This window comes from Sabethes cyaneus, chromosome 2 (assembly GCF_943734655.1).
Source record: "Sabethes cyaneus chromosome 2, idSabCyanKW18_F2, whole genome shotgun sequence".
NCBI lineage: Eukaryota > Metazoa > Arthropoda > Insecta > Diptera > Culicidae > Sabethes > Sabethes cyaneus.
In genome coordinates, this window is record NC_071354.1 from 183,337,163 (window position 1) to 183,364,795 (window position 27,633).

The 27,633-nt window shown below is 41.3% G+C and overlaps 3 protein-coding genes across 4 annotated transcripts in view; 2 read left to right on the forward strand and 1 right to left on the reverse strand.

Annotated features, from left to right (window-relative positions):
• The first annotated feature begins 280 nt into the window (after positions 1–280).
• LOC128734553 (focadhesin) lies at positions 281–14,388 on the forward strand. Its single transcript, XM_053828810.1, has 7 exons — positions 281–346; positions 477–498; positions 5,304–5,794; positions 5,853–7,043; positions 7,102–8,290; positions 13,600–14,145; positions 14,211–14,388. Exons 3-7 carry the CDS (start codon positions 5,334–5,336, stop codon positions 14,361–14,363), a joined length of 3,540 nt encoding a protein of 1,179 aa, XP_053684785.1. The 5' UTR covers positions 281–346; positions 477–498; positions 5,304–5,333; the 3' UTR covers positions 14,364–14,388.
• A 224-nt stretch (positions 14,389–14,612) lies between these two features.
• LOC128737132 (malate synthase-like) lies at positions 14,613–16,881 on the reverse strand. The gene is made up of 5 exons (XM_053831697.1): positions 16,507–16,881; positions 15,953–16,441; positions 15,513–15,901; positions 15,228–15,455; positions 14,613–15,171 (listed from the first exon to the last, which is right to left on the reverse strand). Exons 1-5 carry the CDS (start codon positions 16,639–16,641, stop codon positions 14,769–14,771), a joined length of 1,644 nt encoding a protein of 547 aa, XP_053687672.1. The 5' UTR covers positions 16,642–16,881; the 3' UTR covers positions 14,613–14,768.
• Positions 16,882–25,054: 8,173 nt separating this feature from the next.
• LOC128734066 (myotubularin-related protein 8) overlaps positions 25,055–27,633 on the forward strand; it is a 34,744-nt gene continuing 32,165 nt past the window's right edge. For both annotated transcript variants that reach the window (XM_053828058.1, XM_053828059.1), the window contains exon 1: positions 25,055–25,319. In XM_053828058.1, coding sequence (XP_053684033.1) covers positions 25,296–25,319 — 24 coding nt within the window. In that variant the 5' untranslated portion in view covers positions 25,055–25,295. The remainder of the gene's footprint in view (positions 25,320–27,633) is intronic.

The following is a 27,633-nucleotide window of genomic DNA, read 5'->3' on the forward strand; positions in this document are numbered from 1 at the left end:
AGTCAAACACTAACGTTACCGAGCACCCTATGTATGCTGTCTTTCGTTATGTGTACTGCAGACTACTCATCTTCAAATGGCTTGTTCGGCTTCGCCTCAGGCATTTAAGATGATGTAATATAAATCATGCATCTATCTCCCGAAGAGTTAAGTTGTATTAAGAAAGTTTCCATTTCGCTGATTCCACAGGCATTTTTATCACCTAACCTTTAGAGCTCCGTTCGTTTGCTATGAAGTGGTATGGATTCGAAATCCTCTCTACTAGGAAGTTTAATCAGCTATATACAAAGGAAAAAAATACATTGCGAAGTTTTTGAGAAGATTCCGGCTTCACTCGGCGAAACAGGTGAGTGAGTGGTGATTGATGAATGAAATATTAATGGTAATGTGTTAAACATAAAATGGGTTACATTACACGTTAATGTTGCTGCACAAGATATCATAAAACAGTTTTTTTATCCTCGATTTATTTTCAGATTATGCTGCCAACGAAATAATGTAAGCTGTTGGAATATTGCAAATTTGCTCTAATTATCGTTTATTATATCATATACTTCACTGACTATTTTCTAAAACTTTCAGAATATCAATGAGGTATTATATTGCTTTATGTCGACCTTCTCTGTACTTTGTTCGTTTTCTTGACATTTTACTTTTCAGCTATTTTGATACTTGAAAATATACAAACTGATGCAGTGAGGCAAATCGACCGCCCATATCTGGGCTATTACTTCTTCTTCTTCTTCAGCAGCATAGAGTCGGGGTGGCTCGTGCTGTTTCAAGCACTCGTCTCCATTGAACTCGGTCTTGGGCCACTCGTCGCCAATTTCCTAGTCGTCTCAGGAGTCGCAAATCACTTTCGACCTGGTCGAGCCATCGTGCACGATGGGCCCCCCTGTTCCTGGTACCGGTGGGGTTGTTGAAGAGGACTATTTTCGTCGCACTGTCGTCCGGCATCCTTACGACGTGTCCGGCCCACCGTAGCCTGCTAACTTTCGCTAGATGTACGATGGGAGTCTCCCCAAGCAGTGCCTGTAGCTCGTGATTCATACGCCTCCGCCACTCTCCGCTTTCAGTTTGTACACCGCCAAATATCGTCCGCAGCACTTTCCGCTCAAACACGGCAAGGACGCGTATGTCCTCCGTAAGCAGCGTCACGGCTTCAAGTCCATAAAAAACTACCGGTCTAATAATGGTTTTGTACATTGTTAGCTTCGTGCGGCGGCGTATGCTTCCTGATCGTAGCGTTTTACGAAGGGCAAAGTAGGCCCGATTTCCCGCTTGAATGCGCCGCAGAATCTCCTTACTAGTGTTGTTGTCCGCGGTTCCTAGCGATCCCAAATACACGAACTCCTCTACCACTTCTAGTTCGTCGCCGTCAACGGTTACCGTCCGTGGGAGGTGTGCATTTGTTTCCTTTGAGCCTCTTCCTTTCATTTATTTGGTTTTGACGCATTGATTTGTAATCCTATCCTCCTGGCCTCCGTTTTTAGTCTGGTATAGATTGCCTCCGCCGTCCCAAGGTCTAGTAATTCTGTGAAAAATAATGTATGGCCACTCTTGCTGAAGATCGTTCCTCTCGTTTCGATGCCCGCTCGCCGGATCATACCTTCAATAGCGTTATTGAATAACATACAGGACAGTCCATCCCCTTGCCGCAATCCTCTGCGCGATTCGAAAGGAATCGAGAGTGTCCCCAAAACGCGCACGTAGCACATCACTCGCTTCAAAGCAGCTTTGATCAGCCACGTCAGTTTGTCCTGAATCACAATCAAAGACTAGCAACGGTTCAACTGTATTGTATGCTGCCCATAAAACCGTTGCTAGTCTTTGATTGTGATTCAGCAGTTTGGGAATTGCAGCGTCACGGTACATGCATGAATATTCCAGCGATCACGTTTTCATACAATGCTTCACTGCCGATGGAATCATAACTGCCCCATGTTACATTTTGTTGTCTAACGGTATAATTTGATATAGGGTATGTTGCTACCAGAGATGTCAGAAGTGAAAGACATGTCTTCATTTTGAAGACATTTTTGTTACAAAAAAGTGAAATGTCTTCACTTGAAGACATGTGAAGACATGTCCCTAAGCAGCTGATGCAATTCATGATTCGTTCGCCTCCACCACATTCCGTCTTCCAACTGCACTCCGCCGTAGATGGTGCGCAACACCTACCGTTCGAAAACACTAAGGGCGCGTTGGTCCTCCACGAGCATAGTCCATGTCTCATGGCCGTAAAGGACAACCGGTCTAATCAGCGTCTTGTATAGATTATTAACTTTGTGCGGTGGCGAATTTTGTTCGACCGCAGCGTCCTACGGAGTCCAAAGTAGGCACGATTTCCTGCCATAATGCGTCTTTGTATTTCTCTGCTGGTGTCGTTGTCTGCGGTAACCAGTGAGCCCAGATACACGAACTCTTCTACCACCTCGATTTCATCGCCGTCTAAATGAATCCGGGGAGGGAGGTCAGCATACACTTCTCTAAAATCTCTTCCTTTCATGTATTTTGTTTTCGATACATTAATGATAAGTCCAATCCGTTTGGCTTCAGCTTTCAGTCCGATGGACGTTTCTGCCATCTTCTCAAAGGTACGGATAATGATATCAACGTCGTCAGCGAAACCAAGAAGCTGGACGGACTTCGTGAATATCGTGCCTCTCGTGTCTATCCCCGCTTGTCTTATCACACCCTCGTCGCCTTGACCCATCGCCTTAGTTTATCCGGAAATCCGTAATAGTGCATAATCTGCCATAGCTGATCTCGATCGATCGTGTCATACGCCGATTTAAAGTCGATGAATAAATGATGCGTGGGCACGTTGTATTCGCGACATTTCTGCAACACTTGTCGAAGCGCGAAAATCTGATCCGTGGTGGCACGGGCACCCATGAATCCCGCTTGACATTGCCCCACGAACTCCTATGCAAATGGTGCTAATCGACGACATAAAATAGCACCGATTGCCTAAAGCACAAAGTCAAGCATTCAATTGTCACATATTCAATACACTTTCTTCTATAATCTAAAGCTACTTATATTAAAATTAAAAATAAAATCTGATTAATCGTAACCATTTCGGATGTCCAAAATATATGAATACAGCAAAGTTTCGTTAATTGGTGGTTCGTTAATTGGGCGGTTCGTTAATTGGGTGTTCGCTAATTGGGCTATGTGACAACCTGAATGTCAAAATTGTATGGAATTTTCGAGTTTAGAAATTTCTAACAACTGTCAGTCGGCCCAATTAGCGAATCAGTTGGAGTGTAATCGTGGCCCAATTAACGAATTCAGGCTGTATCCTGTTGTCAAAACACTGTTCCATTTCTAGAAGTTGTTTAAGTTTGAAATTAACTGAATGATGAAAACGTGGTTCAATAGTTTCTAGAAGAATGTGTGTCCATAATTAATTTTCTCGTACTAAGTTCGCAATACATCAGTAAAATTCAGGACTGCTTAAGAAATGCGTTTCGACTGATTAAAATTAGTTCCAGCGTTTCAATTTTTAATGTAACAAATTAGAAGTTTAGCTTAATATTAGTGACTTCTAGTAGTAACAGCTGGAAGACCTAAAACTAACAAGAAGATTGGTATGCTGATATACAGTGGTAACCCGATTTTGTCACTCCCCGATTTTGTCACGTTTTTGACCCGATTTTGTCACCCCCGATTTTGTTACGTTTTTCACCCGATTTTGTCACGCTTTTGATTTATCAAAAGCTTAGTTTGAAAATCATTTTCAAACATGTCAAATGTGTTAAAACCAACCCGGTAACAATGTGACAGCTCCCATACTAATCAAACGTACCTAAAACTGCTGGTTCATGGTTCACGACAGATGTTTGAAAGCGGCGTAAATATCGAAGAAAGAGTTTATTATCATTTGTTTTGGCAAATCCCTTGTGCATATAAGATCTGAATTGGTTTATTATTTCAATAGAGTATTTTACGAACTGACAATATTATGTCAAGTACCAAAACGTTTCCGTGGTAATGACAATAGCAGCATAACTGGTTCTTCTGTCATAATAACATGCTCTATTTGGTTCTGTCATATAACAGTGTGTTTTTTGTACAACTGCAACGATCTCTATTGCTTGGATTTACTCTTGAATTTTGCTTAACTTGTTCTGTTAACGACAAAATCGATCCAGCAATCATGAAAGAGCATTTCATTTTGAATTGCGCAGCGGATAACTTTTAATGAAACACGCAATATTCAAATACTTTAGAGCAGACAACTCGTACACAAGAATGACAATCTTGTAATAAATACCGCTTTTTATCTTGTAAACAAATCAATCAAACAACCCACCAAGAATTCAAACAGTTTTACCGAAAACATGAAATAATACTGAAATAATCAATACGCACTTTTCAAATCGTTGTCCAGACAGCTTTTTGCGTTCACATTTAACGTAACAAAAATTAACATTTCCTTTGGAAATCGAAGGTGCGTCAATTTTGACTGGCACGTAAAAACGATCGTCGCGACATTTTTGACACTGGCGGGTGTTATGGCAAACTGTTAATAACTGTCACTTTGTTACGGGGTAGGTTAAAACACTGTGAAAAGAACTGTGTTGATTATCGTGGAGTTTCCACAAAAGTGGTTTCATATCTCCACAACTATAATAGCTAGAAGGTCATTTTCTTTGGCAAAGTTCTTTATAATAATCTTCTCAACAATTTTGTAGAACATTGTTTTGCTCTATCTCTTACTACTTGAAAAATAAATGTTGTATCTTACTTTTAGGGGGGTTAATCAAAGAATCGTTCTTACCATAAGAAAGAGCTTTTTACGTTGTGAAATTTCTCAGAACATAGTTAACCAGTATAATCAACCATTTCGGCGCAATTAAAAAACGCGTGTTTTCATACCTGTGGGTTGTGCTGTGAACAGGTGACAAATGTCCACAGAGAGGTAGAAGGAAGTGCGAAATGTCCTAAAAGTGATCAGAATGAAATATATGTAGTTCGTTCTAAGTTACCTGCAAAAAAATTAAAATTGAAAATATACCCGATTTTGTCACTATCCCGTTTTAGTCACCCCTAAATTCATCATGGGGGTGACAAAATCGGGTCATTACTGTATATGGTCTTACAGTTTGATTTAAATTCGCCTATTGAAGATTAAACAAAAAGATTTATCGCCACAAAGTTTAAGAAAGTACTCCGCGAAGTCAAGCTAAATCCCAGATGCGGCCCTGCACAGTACGATATGCGCTTTTTGACGCTTTTGACAGAAGTTGTGTTTACATCTTTCGTTTTTATTTTGCCGGCTGCGGATTTTACAGCGCTACATTTTTTTACACAAGAACGCAAAAATGGATGATTTTAAGTTAATAAATAGTAAGCCAACAGTTTTATCAACGGCAAACTCAATCAACAAGGTGCTTAAAAGTGAAAAATCAAACCACGGTGAAATCGAACTGCTGAAAAGCCTACTGAAAGCCGACAATCCTCGAACGGTTCAACTGGCCGTTCAAGCTCTACTGCAGTTGGTTCGCGCGGGTTCACTGGATCTGGGTCAGTTACTAGGCGTTTTCATACCAGCACTAGCTGGTGTTTCCACTGCGAACTTTACGGCAATTGGAAGCGGAATCTTCGAGCTACTGCTGCTGGATTTGCGACGTCGCTGCAGTGACCCGGCGGCGAGTTACACTTGCCAGTTTGATGTCAGACCACCGCAGCATCCGTTTATATTGCTGCTGAATAACAGAGAGGTGAGCAATATGATGTTTTTTACCTCTAAAGTTCAGGAAATCTGTCTGCATTATGATCAAATGTGAGTATTTTATTACATGGAAGTTTTTGCTCGGCTTTAAGTTATTGATTTTTTTTAGAATTCGGCGGAACAGTGTAGAATTCCTGCGGCCCGTTTTTCTATATGTTTTCAATCATCCGGTGATCTATCCCGAAAGCCAGAAGATTTGGCGAGCCTTGTTGAAATGCACTGTCAATAACGAGGCAGCTATTGATTTGATCTACGAAATTTTAGCGTGGACAAAAACTTCGACGAATGACAAAGTGCTCTTTACAAATAGTTTATTACTAGAAGCGTTAGATTTGTTGCCTTGTGATAATCGATATGAACAGCTGAGAAACGATATATGTTTGTATTTGGCAGCCATTTGCAAGCAACTGATTGCCTCAAATCATGATCCTTCGCAAAACTTGCTCCAGATCATGTCCATACTCTATGGTCAGAAAGGCTTAGATTACTCTGTTTTGTTAATGATATTGGCTGACCTCTTGCAAACCATAGCACCCGCTCATGTTCTAGAAGTGCTAAGGGTGATTAATTTGTTACTTGATCGCGGCTGTAATCGGTTGAGCCAACTGATGATTCTAGATGGCGTCGTTCAGCTTTTAGGACAACCAACTTTCGTTGAAAGTTACTTGGGACAATGTGACAACATTCTACAAATTTGTCTATACAACACTGATATAAGTGCGAAGAAGGACATAACCACTTACAGATCAGTTAACTTTCATGTAGATTTGATTAAATATTATCATTTTGCAAAATGGTGGTCGCATTTCGAAAGCGAACAAATCTCATGCGATATTCTAATAGAACAGCTGATAAAAAATACGAAATTTGCTCGGAAAAATGATCACATATTGCGCGCCCTCTTCTACGACGATAAATTGTCATACTCAGCATGGCAAAAGTTGTTCGACTGTTTAGTCGAGCTGTCCCGGTCGGATGAAGTCGTTGGATCCCGAATCCGCACACCAATTCTGTATGCGCTGGCGAACGACACCAATCCACAGAAGCGGTTGCATTTGTTGCATGCCCTGACGTCGATGGGCGCCAAAGATCACGTACTGGGTGTTTTGAAGGCACTTTCCAAAGATATCGATCGTTCAACCAGTTTGGATTTGTATCTACGGCTGTGGAAGGCAGAACCGAGAACCTATCCGTTTTTGTACGATGTAATCAAGGACAATAGCTTTCGCCCCGGCAGGGAGGATCCGTGGGAAACGATGCTGGCTAGAACCTATACCATAAGGGAAATTTGTTTGATCAAGTAAGTATTGAACTATTTTGAAAATGGTCCTAAATTTATTCATTTATTAATTTACCAGACCTCAACAGCACGGAGCAGATCTGGTGAATATGTTCTCTGAGATTCTAAACAAACCAGATGACACTAACAACGAGGCAGCCGTAGCGCTGGCCATAGATGCAATCGCCAGCCTTTGTGAAAACCACGTAATTAACATTGTGTCAACGTGGAAAGTGTTGGGATTCAAATTCACGCACGAAAAACGACCGCGCATCATTCGTAGTCTGTGTAAATTTTTCACCAATGTTGCCTCTATCCAAGCGAATTCGCTTGAGCAGGAGAAGCTGGTAAATGAAATCATCATCAAGCTGTGGCAGTTTGTTACCGATTTTGACGATCGTCTTGTAATAGTTGCTGCGCTTGAGGCGCTGAAATCGTTCCCACCGGGAATGATGAATATATTCCAAATACCGGACGTGTTTCGGCGAGGCATTAACCTTCCCGCCGATGAAGACGATTCGCTGGATGCAAGAGAAATTCCCGCTGAATGTTGGATACAGTTGGTTCAGCATGTGAATTATAGCGCAATTGAGGAAGCTGGAGATCTAGTAGCTACTCACATTCGCAACGAGATGGCAAACTATCGAGGAGGAGTTTACTTTAATCCACCAGGGCGACCTGAACCTACTAATTTGAAACATTTTCCAAACAGAAGCATTCTTGCTGCGGTCATTCATCGGTTGAAAAATTATAAACACTCCCGAAGCGACTCGGAAAATAATGAGGTGTTTATTTATAATCTGCTGAGAATTGTAGCGAACAAGTATCCGAAGCCAATTCCACCGCTGGACTGGTGCTTTCTGCATGAATACTTTCACGATTGCTTCGAGATGAAGAAATATTGCCTTCAGATTGCTATCAAACAGATGCCTCACTCGGGAACTGCCAAACGTTTGATCGAAAACTATCTGAACGAAATGATTGAAGCTGAGCACATGGACGTGGATGACGTACTGGTTGTGTTCGAATCCCTCGACGTCGTCACCGAGTCCGTGCAGACTGATATTTATAAACGATTTATCAACCTGGGTTTGCAGTTTGTACTGGAGCGTTCGGAGGACGAGAGCTTTAAAAGTCAGAATCCGTTCGGGACAGCCATTGGATATCTTAAAACGGCGGTCAGCAGGACGTACGAAAATGAAGAAAATTATCAGTATTTGTGCGAGACACTGGAGAATCTGTTCAGCCGGTTCGAGGTTGATAGTACGGTAAGTTAGAATTGAGATTCTTCACGTAGGACTACTTTTTACAGGGAGGTAGGGTGTAATTCCAAAAAATCTAAAACTGCAAGCGTCACGAAAAATTGTTAGGTTTTGTACTCCAATGACTAGTGATTTTCAGATCGACCAGAAAACTTAGCTTGAATGATTTATTAACAAATTCCAAACTAACTAAACTAACGCTGGTCCCTGGGGTATCTACAACAGCTAACTTTTGAACGTCGCTTGTTCTCGTCCAGGGAGCAGGTTCAAGATCATCTTCAAACATTTGGTTTGCATGCGAGGAGCTGTCTGTCTAGCGTGAGCTCGAGTTAAATGACATTATCGGACCACTTGATTCTGGAGTGGATGAACCGAATTCTTACGTTCTTAGTCAGAACCAGTCTCGGCAATTTCAAATGTGGAAAAAGGCAGAGCTGGGTTTTAGACGCATTCATCACAGCTCGTGAAGTAATCTGCCAGCACATCCAGACCTGTCTAAAGCTTGCATATAAGGGCAGGTATGACGCGACCCGCGTACGGTACACCACCTCGTGGACAGGGTGGAATATCGGATGAATATATGTTTTATAGAATTGACCATAAGATAATTCCTTCGGGCTCACCTGTTTGGGATGTTTGCGAACAGACATTATTCAGAGTTATCTCAAATACCATAAGACAGAGAGCTTGTAAAGATCTCAATAAGATACATCGGAAAATTGATCGTTGCGTCAATACCGTTGTCCAACTCATTATTGCCTTTCCAATATCCAAATGCGCCATTGCAGTCTGTCTTCTAAGGTACTGACTTGTTTCGACTTGTTGGATTATGACGTAACCCAAACTATTCCTCCAGGAAGACAGCATTCTCATCAGTACAATTCGGTTTGGATTGATTTTTCAAACAACTTGAGAGAGCTGGAAGCGAGCTGGTGGGTCGATAGTTCTCGTTCTTGGGAAAAGTGCTCGACTAAGACGGGCACACACTAACTAATGGGCCAGGCAGAATGCTGCATCAACGCACCCGTCAGCGTCAATTTGACAGTAAATCCATGGGAAAACTGTCAGAATAAAGCTGACGGACGCGTTGACGTAGTAGTATTCTGTTTGTCCTTAACTTCCATATTGAAGGGAGGTGGCCGAACTGCCAGCTGTCTGATAGATTCACCTCGGCGACTCTCTGTACAGAGTTCACGTGTGGACTAACAATATTCTGCGTCAAAGTGTGAGACAATACAGTCAGCCTGGCCTTCAATTCAGTTTCAGTGCTCTAAAACTAAAGCTTTAGAAGAGATTTTAGCAGCAGATGCCATGTGTGTCCGTAAAAGAACAGCATTTCGGACTCAATTCGGAGGAAAATAGATATACAAAGCTTGTCTAACTTTTCTTCAGAATTTGCCTCAACCGGAAATATATGATGGAAAACTTTTTCTCGATAATATTTTTCCTATGTTGAATGGAAAATTTCAATACATTTTGTATGTACACGATGCCTAGTTCCAGAATTACTTTTTTTCGGCGTCAATCCGCTTATCGAATCAGTACCTTCCGAATTTAGAAGTTGTCTCTACGTTTAGCGGTCTTGGGCTGCCACTCTCCAACTGCCCCTATTAGCATTTGTAGCTCGAGCAGCACGTTCTTCACAATCGTGTGGAAGATTTGTACCTTTATTCATTGCCTCTAACACCCGCTATTCTAAAATCCTCGTCAGCGATGTTGGGTCTTTCGGGGTTTTCTGTTGAATATTGTTTTCGCTGTTCTCTCATTCGGCATCCTTGCTACTTGGCCAGCCCACTGTAGCCTGCCGTATTTTAATCGCCTCACAATATCCGCATCTTCGTATACCTGGTATATTTCGTGATTCATGCGCCTGCGTTACACTCCTAATATGCCGCCAAAAATTGGTCGCAGAATCTTACGCTCAAAAACGCCAAGTGCTTGTCGGTCCCTCTCTTCCAACGTCTCACTTCGTGGTCGAAGAGTTAAAGTGCCACTGGGAGAGTTTGCATCTAATAGAGCGCGAGTTTGGTACGGATTTGCAGACTGTGGGACCTCAGCTTGCTTCGTAATTCGTTGAAAGTCATATTGCCGGCCGTTATTCATCTTTTTTACTTCACGACAAACACCATCGTCACATGTCACTAACACACCAAGATAGACAAACTCGTGACCACTTCAAAAGTATCTACATCTAACGCCACCGCAGTTTCAACACCCTAGGGGCTACCACGCTCTCTACCAGCCACCATACTGTACCGCTACTCTGTACGCCTGCCCTTCGATTAACACCTTCTAATGCAATGTTGAACAGCAAATTCGATAGTCCATTACCTTACTTCAAAACATAACAAACGAGTCCGATGTCTCACCGCTATTCTAATGCTTGAAACCATGTTAAAGCATAATCCGCCACAGCTCATTTCGATTAACTGAATCGTACACCGTCTTGAAGTTTATAATAAACCAATGGTGAATCTGCAACTTGAATTCCCGGACTTTATTGAGGATTTGTCGCAAAGTAAACATTTGGTTCGCCGTGGCGCGCCCCTCTCAAAAACCGCACTGTTATTCCGCCAACAAAGATTTTCTGCAATGGCCTGAATCTACGATACAGGAAGCGGAAGAGAAATTTGTATGCAGAATTGAAAGAGTAATATCCCGATAATTACTGCATTTGAGTTGGTGGCCCTTTTTATGAATAGAGCATATGAGACCTTTCAACCAGTTTGTAGGTAGTTCCTTCTCAGTCCATACCTTCAGTGTAATCTGATGGATTGCACAATACAGCCATTCGTTCCCAACTTTAAAAAGTTCTGCGGGGATGCCGTCTTTTCCAGCTGCTTTGCCGTTTTTCAGCTCTCTAGAGGCTTTTTAATCTCGTCCAGAGTTGGTGGATTCACTACTTGTGTACCATCCTGAATCTTTATCCTGTTTCTGTTGACAGTTCCATCTTGTTCACTTTTTTACAGTACAGTTGGATTTGTCTATGTTGCCAAAATCGAAACCGTGCTACAATCGAGACCCTTTTTTAATATGAAAAAATCGAATGTAAGTGCGTTAGAAATTGACTAAATGGTATTAATCAACGATTGCAACCTTTTTATGTTTAAAAAATCCGCCTAGAGCTATCCGTGCGGTGCAAGTAAGTTTTTGGCGACCTGCGGTAAGACGTAGTCCTACGGCAATAAAAATATTATTGTTCGAAACCGCAAACTTTTTTCATGAACACACTTTAGGCAATATTTTTTCGTCATTTAAAGTATGTATGCGGAAACTGACTGATATTTAAGCATATTTGTTGAAGTAAAATATTTTGTGTTGCCAAAAACGGATACTTTTGTTGCCAAAATCGGGGCATGCCAAAATCGAACCATGCCAAATTCGAAATCCCACTGTATATCGAAATTTTGTTTCCAACGCCTGATCACCTCCGGTCTTTCGGCAATCAGGTGTCCCTTCCTCCTATACTGTAAACTGCATCGTGGATATGTTTCCACTGCTCGTTCAGGTTCTCTTCAACTTGTTCACCGATCCGCTCATCAGATTTCCGAGAGTAGTCTGCAGCCACTCCTTCCGTTGATAACCGCCGAATATTCAGTTGTATCTTCCTCGTCGGTCTCGATTTTAATACGTTGAACAACCGGATGCAAATCTTGCTTACTATACGAGATGGTGATCCGAGTCGACGTTTGATCCCCGGGAGGATCAAACGTCTGCAACATTCAAAAAGTGCCGACCATCACCCATCAAGTGATCGATCCGAGAACAGGCCTCTCCATTCATTGGTGTGTTCCCAGGTGTGTTAAAGAATTTGCCTTTAGTCTTCAACACGTACAGACGGTCATCAATGGGCCTCCACCTAATGACACACTTCGTTTATCGTTTCAATACCTTGAGTTTATCGTTTCAATTCCTTGAGAAAATAGGTGACGTCGAGTTTTTTAAGTATTACCGTCAGGGTCAATAAACTAGACCCGTGATTTAAGGTGTGCAAACTCTTAACTAAATGCCTCCCAGTTGGCGTCGAGGTAAGACGCTGATCTAATAAGCCAGTCGTCGTATGTTCGAATCTCGGCCGGGAGAGGCTGTTAGAGTCAATAGGATCGTAGCACTGACCCCGCACTGTCCTGTATTCTAACAGCTGATTGCGAAGTCTGTCGTATAAAAAACAGAAGGTCAAATTTCAATAACGGAATTAGCACCCAGGCTTAAACCCTTAACGTAAGTGCTGTAAATAAATTAGATTCCCAGCTGGCCTTAACATACAGTGCTGGTCTGATAAACCAATCGTCGAATATTCTGATTTCTACTGGAAACAACTGTTAGAGCTATGCTGCACGTCCTGGTTCCTGGCACGCAATTGTCCTGGTTCCGGACCGCCGACGGCCGACGAGAAAGCAGCAGTCCCGTTCACTGGTCTTGAAACTCCAGACAATGGCGCAGCGGCAGCGGCTGAATAAGATAGTCAAGAGCGATCGTTGGAGTAGATAGAGCGGTTGAATATCAATGTGGTACTCAAGTCGACGAACCCGCCCAACGTCCCCCAGCTGCGTCCCATCGAGAATTTCTTGGCGAACCTGAAGCGTAAGATCTACTTCAACAATTTTGTCGCGAAAACTAAGGAGGAATTGATCAATAAAACGAGTAAAGAACTCAAAAACTTGCTTACACGCACGTTTTCGTCCGCAATGGTGAATGTTCCGGTTAACTGCCGGAAGGCCGCTCGCAAGGGCGTAGCATTTTTTTGCAAGTAAGCTAATATAATTATACCTTCCATGGGAAATTCACCAGACTCAATTAGCTGTCTTAGTTTTTTTTAATCGCCATCCGAAAAAAGTCAATTTTTTTAATGCAAACGTTAGATGGTTACGTTACGAAACCAGAATGCACCACTTAGGCTTTGCTTTGGTTTAAATAAATTAAATTGAATTAAATGTGAGAATGCCCTTAAAAGACTGCAGATATTCCTTTGCCGCGAGAATCCTGATTAAGTGCAACTAAAATTGTTTTCTTTGAGGGATGACAGTGACCATAACTGGGCAAAGTACAGGAATATTTGTGATTGTGGTTTATTGTTTTTACAAACAATAGAATTCTATTCAGTTTAATCACAGTTGTTACTGTGAATTAACACTGATGAGATTAAGAGATGGTAGAATTTTTTTCCTTCAATTGCATAGTTTTTTTACCATCTCTAACACAGACATCAGATAAGTGTCCCAACTGTTTACTGGTTCCAAGCGGCGTGTTTTATAAGAAATCTTATAATTTTATTTGTTACGATAAATCTACATTCGTAAATATTCCCTTTACAGATCTTCTCCGATTACGTCGAAGTGCTAAGTGTGCTGCCATCAAAATACGTATCATCCTTGCTGAAACCAAGCAGTTGGATCGACAAAAAGAATTTAGAAAAATTGCAAAAATCAATTTACTTACAGTTTTCGATCCACAAATACAACAAAACCGAAGTCGGCACCCACCTGTTGGGACTAACCGATATTCTACGAACGGTTTCCCGGCTAGACAAAACGAACCAGCAAGTACAGCACTATTTTCAGCGATCGTTTCTCGATTTCGTTGCTTGCCTGGACGATGGGCGCAGGGCTTTGACCGATTGGATAGTTGAACTGATGGCGTACATTCAAACCGATTTGGCGGCGGAAAGTGAGACACAACCAACGAAAGAGATTTTGTTCCTGCTGGATGTCTTCATGATGGCAGTTATTAGTTTGTCTGGTTACGGAGGAATTTTGGAACCCGATACGGTTGTTGGTTCAGTTGCTGAAAGGTTGGCTCTTTTCCCACCCAGTCTTGAGATGCTGTTTCAGCAGAATCTTTGGCGAGAAATAGAAAATAAGGTAAGGCAGGGGTTAAATACTGCTTTGTGATCGATGTTCTTATGAACTATTTACTCTTGTTTCAGATCTATGAATTTCTCTATCATTTGTACAACCACTCTTTGATTCCACTTAACTACGGAGAATGCCTTCGAAATGCTCTGATAAGCTGTAAAGAGCAATCGTACTTCCAGCAGCCGAAAGTATGGCCCAAATTTGTTTCTCTTCGACGGCTGTAGCACACGGAAATTGTAAGTAAAATAATGGATGTTATAAATATTTTTGACGTTTGAAGTAGCGAACTTTATGAACTCTAAAAGATTCCGAATACCACTACTCATGAAGTTTTTTGAGCATAGGAAATTAACACTATTTTTCTTTTGTATGCTATTGAAATGATTCCATTTTTTATGGATGAACCGAAAGGAAATTCGTTTTCGTTGCTATTTACTAAATAAAAATTGAAAATTTATTTTTGAGTTATATAGATCATATGTTATTCAAACATAAAAATTGCCGCAGGAATGTACATTAAACCTCCTACCAAACCCGTTAACAAGCAGATTTATAATCTCTGTTCATAGGCAATATTAGAAATGAAGCTTTCCCCTATTTATAACATACTAGCAATTACCTAAACCTCTTCACAACTTCGATTCCAATTTATCATTCTTATTGTGCAAGGTTCTAAACTTGTGGTTGTCATTCAAATAAGTCGTAATGTACTCAATGTATTCTCGAGCCGAGATAATTTCCAACAAAACATACTTGGAAGAAAGTAACCGCTTTCTATCCGGTATTGAGGAACACCAAGATTTGTACGCCTTAGAGATAACGTTTTCCAGCATTGCGTAGACCAGTGCTCGAGTAACGGCTGTCGTCTCTGACTTTGCGTCCTCGATAGAGGCTCGATGACGTATCCATTGCCAAATTTGCGAACGGGATATTTCTGCCGTTGCAGAATCCTCCACCGCTCCGTTCAAATAGAACACTCCACTTCCGGTGAACCAGTGGTAGATGAACAGCAGGGCCACCGTTATGTTGTGTCTAATAAAATTAAAAATTAAAATTCTAGCAGCAAATTTGAAATTGAATGTTCCTACTCTAAGCATTTCATTGTGACACCACCTTCGGGAATTTTGATTAGACTTTCAGCAGTTATATATTCAACATCAGGAAGGATCCGCAATTGATTGTCGGCAGGACATTTCTGCTGCCACAACTCATTGATGGCATCGATCATCCGTTGGTCATAGATCATAAAACCATCCACGCCGGCAGTGATTTCAACTGATTTGGCTAACTTCACGCTATCGATAATATCATCAACCCTTGAAGTAACAGCTTAATTAGATAGCAGCGTATCTTTGAGTGTATTGGTAACTTACATGTTCCCTGCACTCTTTCCAGGTGGCAATATTTTAGCGGCCATCCCTCCAGTAGCAAGAGCACCTCGCTTGTGGCAAACATTTATCAATAGTTTCATGTAATTTCTTAGGAACGGCTGACCCATATTGACGTACTTATTTCGATCGGGAATCAGAAAATCTGCGCTATCACCAAACTTGGCAATAATACTGGCGGAATAGTCCCAAATGCCACAATTCAATCCGATGGCGTGGTCCTTGATTGAATGCAGTATATCTTCCATGCGGTAGGCAGCCAGTATGTTTTCAATCAGTACGCATGCCTTAATGGTTCCCTTCGACAGCTGAAGACGATGCTCGGTCCATGTGAAGATTTTATTCCACAGCTGCGTTTCGTTAGGTCCTTCAATCTAAAATGCATCCATGAGCTCCCAATTAACAACCAGTATTTTTTAACTCACCTTGGACAAATAAAAATATGGTCCAATCTCTGCTTCGGCCATCCGTTTTGCATTATGGTAAATCAGTAATGCAAAATCGAACAACGGTCCAATAACTTCTTTCCCATCAACCATACAGTGATGTTCGGTCATGTTAAAGGCCCGCGGTCTAAGCATAAGTATCGGACACTGGCCGATATCGGCTGGACCTCCCGGTAGACTTCCACGAACAGCTCTGTTCACATTTTGCAAACCCTGCACCGTATTGCGCCACGTCGGACAATGGCCATCATCGAAATCAACCTGTATGCCTTGCACTTTGGCATACAGACTATCAACAAAATTGGTCGTATTCGCTGGACTCACATCTCCAAGGTCCAGCTTCCGGTTCTGCAGCCTAGCCGGTAAACGCTCGATCGTCCACTCCAGATCCTCGCTGCGATTCCGAAACTCAGGTTTCCATTTTCCCTGTTTAATGTACAATCTGCGCTCCAATCGTCTTCTCAGCAGCTAACAATCGTGAAAGCAATGATAAGATAGTAGCTCGGTATTACATCTAAAATTGAATAATTCACCTTTTCAACTTCACCATCAAATTCGGCGATAAGGTCATACAGGAACTGAAGGGCACCAGGGGTGAAAAGTTCTACATGTGCTTCCTCCAGCCGATGGGGAGCCTTCTCGACTCGTACGCGATGCGATATATCCATCAAGTTTAGCAAAATAGTAAGCAATTCATGCAAAAAAAAACTTTTTTGACTTAAAGCGCAGCAATGCTCACAGATCACCGGTCGAATGTTCACTACTGTCCGTCGCTTAAACCGGCCTTAGCTACATTGTGTTTTTTTCGGGTTGTTTACTGCTTAAGCGTATAAGTGCGTTGTTGAATTCTCTGATTTGGTTTGTATGCTCAGGTTTATACGTATGTTGTTGTCTGTTTATTTTCTTCACAACAAGTATAGGATCGGACTGATTATGCGAGTTTGATAACGGGCGCGCGTCGAGTTTTATTTGGTTTCATGAGCTTAAGATGAATTATACTTTTGCTTAAAAATTGTGTTTTTGAAATTGTGGGTCACGCGTCTCTGAAAGAAGAGATAAGGGCTCTCTCAAAATGTTGAGCGAAGTTAAACTAAATGTATCAGTAGAGTCATTCTTCAGATTAGACAAGGTTACAAAAAGAACTATCGTCTTGCTTTCATTTAAAAATTTATGTACCTATTCTTCGGCTAGAAAAATAATCATTGCTGGCTTCTACGCTTTTTGTTTTCTTTTTTTACTTTTTGCTACTTAAATTACTGCCGTGAATCGCATATCAGTCCCATATGTATTTTTTGTAATTTTGAGTTTAATCGCTAAACAGTATTAGTTATCATTGTTCTTTAGGTTGTAGAAAAAATAGCTAGTTTCATTTCAAAAAATATTAAAAAAATATCAGGTCAGTTTGTCCCATCTTAAAAGTAATCGCATATCAGTCCCACAGCGGTGGCCGCAGGAAGAAGATATAATATATCCCATACTTTAAAGCTCAAATGAATGATAACACAATTTTATCAACTCTTACGTACTTTATTTACTCATATTTACTCTTATTATAGATAAAATGTTAGCAAACATCACAGATCGTTCATCAAATATGCGTTCACTGGTTTTGTTCTGGTAATTCAATCCAAATTTGTTTTTTTAGTTTTGTCTTATAGCATAATGAGCAAGACGCCGTTTTTTAGCCTTATCCAACTTCCTAATTTCTTTTCTAGTACGCTTTCTGGTTGGTTTTGACGATGTCTGGACATGTATGTTTTTAAAAAAAGCTGCCATCCGAATCATAATCCAATCCCAAAGATTCGTCGACATTTTTTTCTGCTACAACACTTGCACCAGTTTTCTCAATTTCACCGGCTGAAACTGATGAATTGTCAAAACATGACCAAAACTTTTCAATTATTGTTTCGCGACATGAAAACGGTTCAAAATCATTCGAGCCAAAACCAACACAATCTTCATCGGAACTATCATCGTAAGCATAACATGCTCTAAGAAAACTTAACGAGGACATTTTTCAGGAGTTATTATTGTCAATTGCAAGGAAAATTGTTACGGTATCTTCGGCGCACTTATTGCTTGGAAGATAACGAAAAAGTGCGCCGAAGATACCGAAACGATTTAATGCAAAATAGCACTTTTATGAGCGATATCGCACTTTAGATGGTACAATTTTCCTTGCAATTGACAATAAAACTTTTAAATAAACAACATTTTAAGCGAAACAATCAACTTTGACAGTTACACCGTAAACCGGTTTCTAGGTCATAGCGGGACTGATATGCAATTATTTTGCAGTCTGTCATGCAAAATAAAGGCATATCAGTCCCATTGTTCTTTTTTTATAAAAAAATAATATAATTTTACTGTATAGTACTACAAAAGTATTAAAAACATTGTAATACATATTCTTGAGTCAAGGTAATAACGATATGTCATGCGATATTTTTCTTATCTTGATAAACATGATCATAGCTTTCATCACTGTTTTCTCCGATTGATGAATTTCCATATGGGACTGATATGCGATTCACGGCAGATTAGGCAAAAGGACTCAATCGAGTAAACCACGGATATGGGACGCACTAAGGTTTAAAGGAGTCCCAGATAAGCTAGCCCATCTTGTCGAAGCTCAGGATGAGGCAATCTTACGCAAGGCGTTGCACAACGGCATCTTGTCGGACCCTATTAGGGTCACTGTTCAATTGCAGGTGGAAGCATAACTGTCCCATGTTACATTTTCTCATTTTCTATATTTTGTTGTCTAACGTTATAATTCGCGGTATGTATTTTTAAAATAAAAATTGAAAACATGGTGTTTATACTAGAAAACTCGAAAAACTTTAAAAACAATTTGTCCCACTGAAAAAATTGACGCATATTTGTCTTGCTGCGTATATCTTTTAATATAAAATGTTTTCAAGTTGTATACAAAATTGATGAAAGTTTTCCAATATTTTCTCAAAGATGGACATGTAATAACATTAAAACTAAATACTTTAAAAAATCAGTTTTATTAGTGCGACTTTCTCATTTTCGTGTTTTGTAACATAGGACGGATATTTCCAGCGGCAGTGAAGCAAACTTTCACCGCTATTACTCCTCGTCTTTATAGATGGTAAACCAAATCAAAGGTTACAATGGAGCCCTTTTGCCAACGGATAGTGGACTAATTGATATCGACTTGACCGACCACATTCTCTTGACCTCCCAACGGTGATCTCATATGCAAAACAAGCTTTATGATTATGATATCCGACAGTTCTAAGGCAACAGGTCTTATAGTTAACATCGCAATAACCAAGTCGATGGGAGTGAACACTAGCAATTCCTTCAATTTCATAGTGGCGGGACATGTTGAATAGGTGGCAGTTTTTCAATATCTAGGAAGCCAGACGACGTTACTTACTTTACTTTAATGGCAACGGTCCGTTACCGATCCTGCGCCGAACGAATTATGGTCCTCCAGTACCGTCGGTCCTGGGCTGCCGTTCTCCAATCCCCACGAACACCAGCTGAACGTGCATCGTCTTCGACAGCACACACCCACAGGGTGCGGGGTTTGCCTCGGAGTCTACGGCCTCATCCTGATTCTCTGCTGAAAATAGTTTGGCTACTCTTTCATCGGGCATTCTGGCCACGTGTCCAGCCCACCGCAGTCTGCCACATTGCACTACCTTCACTATATCAGCATATTTGTATACGTGGTACACTGCCCATAAACGCATAACAGTCCCAAATGAATTTTCACCACTTTTGAGATATACCTGGGAATCATCTTTAAATTATCTATTATTTCAATATTTCAAACAAAAAAGTTATGTTTGTTCCTAAAATTTTGAAAAAAATATCAAGCTATGTCAGTCCCATATTACAAATAAACGCATAACAGTCACAGTAGTGAAAATATATCAATAAGCACCTGTTTTTTTTGGAAATGCCTGGTCCGATTCGACTGCAAGAACTGCCAAATGATTTTGTGGCCTAGAAGAACACTATTGAAGAGAATTTGGATCGGATGTACGGTTCCAAGGTCATAGTGGGTACAAGTTCCGGAATATATGGAACTTGAACATAGAAGCACCTTTAATGACAACTAACCCATCATGTGACACCTATAAATACACGGATTTGCAAATCTAAACTATTGGTAGTCGTATAAAGTGTTCAAAACGTCATTGGCCACATCTAAACATGTCCATGAATGTTCCAGATACCTCTACGGGGATCAGTTTCTGAATTTAACTAAAATACAACATGTGACATCTCTAAGTCGGTACTCGAAATTGCAAAACTAGTTCAAATTAGTTCATTTGTTATCATATATAGTGTCCAGGATCACATTGGTCATACTCGGCCACGTTCTGGGAGTGTTCCGGACACACAGGAAAGCGACCAGCTTATGAGTCGAACAAACCTCATCATGCGACCCCACTCAAGATAACAAATCTATACCTATAAAGAAGGATTTCTGTCTGTCTGTCTGTCTGTCTGTCTGTCTGTCTGTCTGTCTGTCTGTCTGTCTGTCTGTCTGTCTGTCTGTCTGTCTGTCTGTCTGTCTGTCTGTCTGTCTGTCTGTCTGTCTGTCTGTCTGTCTGTCTGTCTGTCTGTCTGTCTGTCTGTCTGTCTGTCTGTCTGTCTGTCTGTCTGTCTGTCTGTCTGTCCTGTGTTCCTTATAGAATCAAAAACTACTGAACCAATCGGCGTGAAAATTTGCATGTAGAGGTTTTTGGGGCCAGGAAAGGTTTTAGTGATGGTTAGAGACCCCTCCCCCCACTAAAAGGGGGGGCTCCCATACAAATGAAACACAAATTTCTGCATAACTCGAGAACTAATCAAGCAAATAGAACCAAATTTGGCATGTGGGTGTTTTCGGTGACAAGAATTTATTCTAGGGTAATTTGAGACCCCTCCCCTCTTTATAAGGGGAATTATAACTCCTCTCCCCTTTAAGAGGGGGGGTTTCCATACAAATTTCCTCATAACTCGAGAACTAATCAAGCAAATGGAACCAAATTTGGCATGTGAAAGTTTTCGAGGGCAAGAATATTTTATATAGTAAATTAGGACCCCTCCCCACTTTAAGAGGGGGGGCTCCTGTACCAAAGAAACACAATTTTCCTCATAACTCGAGAAGTAATTAAGCGAATGGAACCAAATTTGGCATGTGGGTGTTTTTGGAGGCAACCATTTTTCCCATTATGAATTAGGACTTCTTACCTTTTTAGGAGGGGGGGGGGGCTCCCATTCAAACGAAATACAAATTTGCTCATAACTTTAGAACTAATCAAGCAAATGGAACCAAATTTAGCATGTAGGAGATTTTTGAGTCTTGAATTTATTTTATGATAGTTAGAGACCTCTCACCCCTGTGGTAGGGGGATATGGACTCTCATACTAATAAAACAGAAATTTTTGCGAAACTCAAAAACTAATCCAACTCGAGAAATTCGAGACTCTTCCATAAAACATTAATCAATAACAAGACCACAAAAACTATCTATAGTAACACTAGATCATTCAGGACGAGCCGGTCGCGAGTGTTGCCAGTGACCCGCCGTCGGAAGCGCCGCCCACTGGGGGGCTTGCAAAACTCGAGATAGTGACAAAGATCATCCGAGATTCATGATTTATGTACAACACAGGTTAATTTGTGGCAATACGAAGTTTGTCGGGTCAGCTAGTTATAAATAAATGGAGAAAAGGCCAGGAAGAGATTTAAGTCAAAACGGACATTGAATTGAACGAGCATGTGAATTATCAAAACAACAACGACACGTAGTCTTGAAAATACTCCCGAGTCACCGGCAACCCAAGGATCAAGGCATGCTGTGCCTGTAACTGTTATGCGTTTATTCTTGCTTATTCAAGAACAAATAAACGCATAACAGTAACTTCGGCAGTTTTTCTAAGTTTTGTAACAAATTTTAAGTCACTTGTGAACAAATTGCTTATAAAAGTATTCTGTTATGTACATCCAAGTGATATGACGATTTGGACGAGTTGATTCCAAAATCGATTCAATATTAAAGAAAAATTATCGTGGTTTCAACAGCGTTTTTCGAAGTTGCACGATTTTGCAGATGTGACTGTCTTCCATTTATGGGCAGTACAGCTCGTGATTCATGCGTCTGCCCCACACTCCATTTTCCATTTTGCCGCCAAGTATAGATCGCAGAATTTTACGCTCAAAAACCCCTAGCATTCGCCGATCAGGTTCCTTTAGCGTCCATGATTCGTGTCCGTAAAGGGCCACCGGAAGGATTAGTGTTCTGTAGAACTCCAGTTTTGTGCGAATTTGCAAGCTACAGGACTTCAGCTGGCTACGTAATCCGTAAAAAGCCCGATTCGCGGCTGTCGTTTCACTTCGCGGCTTACATCGTTGTCACATGTCACGAGTGTACCAAGGTATATAAATTCCTCCACTACTTATATCGTTCCCCATCTAACTCCACCTCGGCACCAACACCACTTGGGCTCCCACGTTCCCTACCAGCAACCATGTACTTCGTTTTGGCGGTGTTAATGGTAAGTCCCAATCTCGCCGCTTCTCTTTTAAAGGGCCTGAAGGTCTCTTCCACTGCTCTACGGTTGATTCCGATGATATCGACGTCATCCGCAAAACCAAGAAGCATGTGAGATTTCGTGATGATAGTTCCACTCCTTTCCACGTTTGCCCTTTGTAATGCACCTTCCAAGGCAATGTTGAATAGCAGGTTAAAGAGTGCATCACCTTGCTTCAGTTCAGCTGAGGTTTCACCCGCTATTCTAACGCGTGATTTGGATTCGTCCAGCGTCGCATGAATCAGCGTAACTAGTTTCGTCGGAAAACCATGTTCTAGCATTATCTGCCACAGCTCATTTCGTTTAACTGAATCGTACGCCTCTTTAAAGTCCACAAACAGATGGTGTGTCTGCAAGTTGTACTCCCGGAACTTGTCTAGCAACTGGTGCAGGGTAAACATCTGATCCGTCGTGGAGCGACCCTCACGAAAACCAGCTTGGTACTCGCCGACGAAGGACTCCGCTAACGGTCTCAGTCTGCAGAACAGGATACAGGACAACACCTTGTAGGCAGAATTGAGCAATGTAATTCCTCGATAGTTTTTACACTCCAGTCGATGTCCCTTCTTCAAAATTGGGTAAATGAGGCCATCCAACCACTCCTCCGGCATTTGTTCTTCCTCCCAGATCCTGACAATGATCCGGTGGATTGTTTCGTACAGCCGCTCGCTCCCCGCTTTTGGAAGTTCAGCCGGGATACCGTCCTTCAGAGCAGCCTTACCGTTTTTCAGCTCACTGATTGCCTTTTTAACCTCCTCCTGTGTTGGTGGCTCCACAGCTTGACCATCGCTTACAATTCCTATCCTGTCCCTGCTGATCTCCGTATTTACCTCTCCATTCAACAGTGTCTGAAAGTGCTCCTCCCATCTGGCTGCTACCGCCGTTTTGTCGGTAAGCAGGTTGCCAGCACTATCATTGCACATCACAGGCATGGCAAAATTCCTGCATCTCACCGTTTTATAGAAACTCCGTGTGTCGTTGCTGGCGTATCGCTCCTCTGCGCCGGCGAGCACGTGCTCCTCGTCGCGACCGTCAATCAAGACATGATCGATCTGAGAACTAGGGTTTCCATTTGGATGCCTCCAGGTATTTCCGAATATTCAAACGTGGAAAGTCGGTGCTACAGATGGCCATTCCTCTGACCGCGGCAAAATTTATGAGCCTCAGACCGCTATCATTGGTCGACAGATGAGGCTACGTCTTCCAATAACTGGACGGAAGAATTCCTCCCTCCCGATCTGCGCGTTTGCATCTCTGATGATGATTTTCACGTCGTGTTTTGGGCACTCTCCATAGGTCCTCTCAAGCCTGTCGTAAAACTCGTCTCGTCATCGGATTTATCATTTGTCGGTGCGTATAAGTTGATTAGGCTATAGTTGAAGAATTTGGCCTTAATCCTCAACACGCATATACGGTCATCTACGGGCCGCCACCGGATAACTCGTTGCTTTTGTTTTCCCAACACTACGAAACCGACTCCATGTTCTGCTTTCTTACCGCCACTGTAGTAGATGTGGTACTTGAAAGAAGTGCCTGCAATAGGGTCTACTGCACGGAACTCCGTTTCTCCGGAATTTGGCCACCGAACTTCCTGAATAGCAGCGATCTCCACTCCGAGTTGACGCAGCTCTCGAGCAAGCAAGCCAGCCCGTGCCGGTTCATGCAGAGTTCGGACATTCCAGGTACCAAGTTTCCAATCGTTATCCCTTAACTGATTCCTTGTCCCTTGCCGTGTCCTATATCGATTGTTCCGTCCTGAATTCCTTTCTTCATTGTTCGTGGTAATTTAGTTTTCGGTATACTACCTCACCGGTGTCGCGATACCCACATCCCGCTGATGGGTCTGCCATCTTAGGTATAGCTTGCGGGATACAGCATTTCATATTCAGTCGCTCGTTTCGAGACAGACGCTGTGTGAGCCGCCCCTCACCTGGAGAACAGGCGCTCTAGTTTGCACCTCCTAGCTTAGCTGCCTCAGTAAGTACATGTAGCATTTCCGGGTAAGGCCATCGACCGTCATCGTTTGACAGTTGTCAAACGATGATGATGATTTTTTGTAGAACATTCTTTTATGTTGGAATTTTATCTACCCAAAGGAAAATCTGCACATTATCTTTAATCCGCAGAATATTTTAATTATCCATAATTTAAAAAATTATTTCTTGCATACAACTGTTAATTTCATTGTTGGAGTTAGTCACCGTGTCTTTTATATCTTAAATTCGTGGTTTCGTTGAACTGTTAAGTTTGTTAACTGATTTTGCTAAAAAGGAACACGCTAGATTATTCTTATGACTAGTAAATAAGTTTTAATTTAATCCATAAATAGTTTATTCCATAAATTTTCGTTAATAATGCTTTCCAGCCCAGCGCCCAATCGATATTAGCTTCCGAGTTTTTCCGGCAGAGCTCGCTGGCTTGCTTGCTTGCTTTCGCGTTGACTTTGACAGCTTCAGATTTCAGGTGAAATTTATTTTCATTCGTATCTCTCTGGCAGATCGCATAGTTGCACGAATGTTTAAAGTGCATTGAAAAAAGTTTTAGTTTCAAAGATTTCCTTTAGAACAGGTATAGTTAATTAGTTGCACCGTCGGTTCGAATTAAGCTACTTGCTTAAGCGATTGTAGTGGAAAATCTACTGCAAAAAGTGTTCTCATTCCGCAAACATCTGGTAGTGTTTTGAAAAGGGCTAGTGCTAGTGGAATAGTAGTTTGGCAGAACCTTTCTTATCAGCTTGCAGGATCGATAGACATCAACTATGGAGCATATAACCACACCAAAGGTAGGTCAATTGCAGCTTCGAAGCGATAAAAAGTTTTTTTTTCACTAGTGTTCATGTTAAATGCAGAACTCAAGCTTTTGCTGCAGTCGATAATAAATGAATAATTGGCAGGTACGTGTAAACTGCATACTGGGCATTGTTGCTACTTTCAATGCTGATTACAAAAATTTTCCATACGAAACCATCGCTTTGTAGAAAGTTGTTTACTATTCAGGTTGATGGGATTTATTGAGTTTTATTAGACTATTAAATGGCCACTTAGTAGGTACTCGTGGAATCTCTGAAAAAATTTCATTGAAGAACCTTCAATTGTTCGAAACTTGATGCAAAAAAGATTGTTAGGTATCTCTAGTGCTTTTAAAAATTATAATTTTGCATAATTCCTCATAACTGTCCTGAGTCCTTTTGAGGTGGTATAAAAATGAATGCGTGCAGTGCAACAATCTTCCACCTCGCGCTCTAGTTTAAGCTTTGAGTCGGTATAAAAAAGCTTCGTGATTAGCTATTCTGTAGACTTTAACCCTCTAATGGGTAACATCGTAAAAACGATGCTATCAAGCCAGTGATTATTTTATCATGAAAGTACACTCAAAAGAAGCTTAAGTTGTGCAAAAATAATTATCTGCAAGAGCGCAAGAGTCCAATTTCTCTTTTTTCGTTTTTCATGTCTAACGCTTTACCTATGTATTTTTTGAATGCAGATACATATATTGAAATAAAGCATGTAAATTGCTGATAGAAAAAAAATTGGACTCAATGATTTTGTTCTAGATCTCCTTTTTCTTTTTGTAAATTTTCCTGAATCCTTGATTTTGGAAGATAACTTTTGGATGCATGGTCAGAAATGTCAGGAAATCTGTCCTGAACACGTTTTTCATATTGGCATATTGTTACCTGCCATATTTATGAACAGGTAGAACACACGAACGAGTCGCCACTGTGCTCAAATACAGAGCTAGCCAGTTACTGAGCAACTCAATGGACCAGCTTATTTATTTGGCTGACCACTTTAAACAATTGTGTCGAGTCTCAACTAACGCAGGTAAACAAAAGCAGTAGCACGTGATGCCCACATTACATCACATCAACCGCGTCAACTCAACGCATTGTTAACTAAAATTGAAGTAGCAATCAACCGTATGAAATCCAGTAAGGCACGAAGATAGACTGCAGTTCAGCCAAGAAGATGGCCCATTATTGCTAGTGCAAATGTGCATCAACACTTTTACAATATCGGGGAAACCAGGACATCCCCGGTGAACTGGATGCAGAGCATGTTAATAAAATTTCCTAAGAAATGAAAACTACCATATGTATATGCGAATATATTTTGCAAAATCCTAGTCGGATCCAACAGAAAATTGACGATACCCTTTGGTGGCAGTAAGCTGGAGTCCGTGCTGCCCATTCAAATGTGAACCATGTCACGAAGCTCTGTATTATGTTGTAAAAAATCAAAGAATTCCTGAATTTATTGATTTAAAAAACTGAGTCGAATGGTATATGACATTCGGCCCGCTGAACCTTCTTTCCATTTCCGGGTTTTCAAGTGATTTCTATACCTGTATACTATATGTTTATATAGTAGAAAGGTAAATAGTAAATCAAATCTAGAAAACACTTTAGAGCCTATTCTTTATTGGAGCCACGTAACGTACATTCTGATAGCTCCAAACCAGTAGGTCTCAAAGTCAATGTCGCAAAATCGACACTAACAACCCTTCCAATTGATCGATATTTGGGATACGAAACGCCTACCGGAATAGCGGAAAGTTAGGGTTATTTGCCCTATTCACAAGAGACACGATAAGCTGTATTGTGAACTACCGAGCGAACACTATGGTGAATGCCGCTTACAAAGTGCTTTTCCAAGTCATCTTCCATCGACCGTCGCCAATAGCCAATAGATTAGTGGGAAGTTATCAGACCGGCTTCATGCATGGTCGATCTATCAACGGACCAAATCTTTACCCTGCGGCAGATCCTCCAGAAGTGCGGCGAATTTCGAGTTCCCACGCATCACCTGTTCATTGATTTCAAAGCCACATATGATAGTGTAAACTGGCAAGAGATGGAAAATTCTGGACGGCTTTCCTGGTACGCTTACTAGACTTATCATGGCTTCGATGGATGGGATCTAGTGCTGTGTGAAAATCTCGGGTGGATTGTCGGACCCGACAAGGACTTCTACAAGAAGATGGTCTTTCCTGCGTGTAATTCAACATTATGCTTGAAGGTAATGCAGGTAATGCACTCGAAGAATCTGAGCCTCCGTACAGAGTGCACATTGTATAAAACGCTAATTAGACCAGTT

Bases quoted from the DNA above. Each gene is read 5' to 3' on its own strand.
- LOC128734553 (XM_053828810.1), top strand. From the start codon at position 5,334: ATGGATGATTTTAAGTTAATAAATAGTAAGCCAACAGTTTTATCAACG. The intron at 7,044-7,101 runs GTAAGTATTGAA...TTAATTTACCAG, and splicing joins AGGGAAATTTGTTTGATCAA to ACCTCAACAGCACGGAGCAG. The intron at 8,291-13,599 runs GTAAGTTAGAAT...TTCCCTTTACAG, and splicing joins GGTTCGAGGTTGATAGTACG to ATCTTCTCCGATTACGTCGA.
- LOC128737132 (XM_053831697.1), bottom strand. From the start codon at position 16,641: ATGGATATATCGCATCGCGTACGAGTCGAGAAGGCTCCCCATCGGCTG. The intron at 16,442-16,506 runs GTGAATTATTCA...CACGATTGTTAG, and splicing joins TTGATGGTGAAGTTGAAAAG to CTGCTGAGAAGACGATTGGA. The intron at 15,456-15,512 runs GTAAGTTACCAA...TGTTACTTCAAG, and splicing joins GGAAAGAGTGCAGGGAACAT to GGTTGATGATATTATCGATA.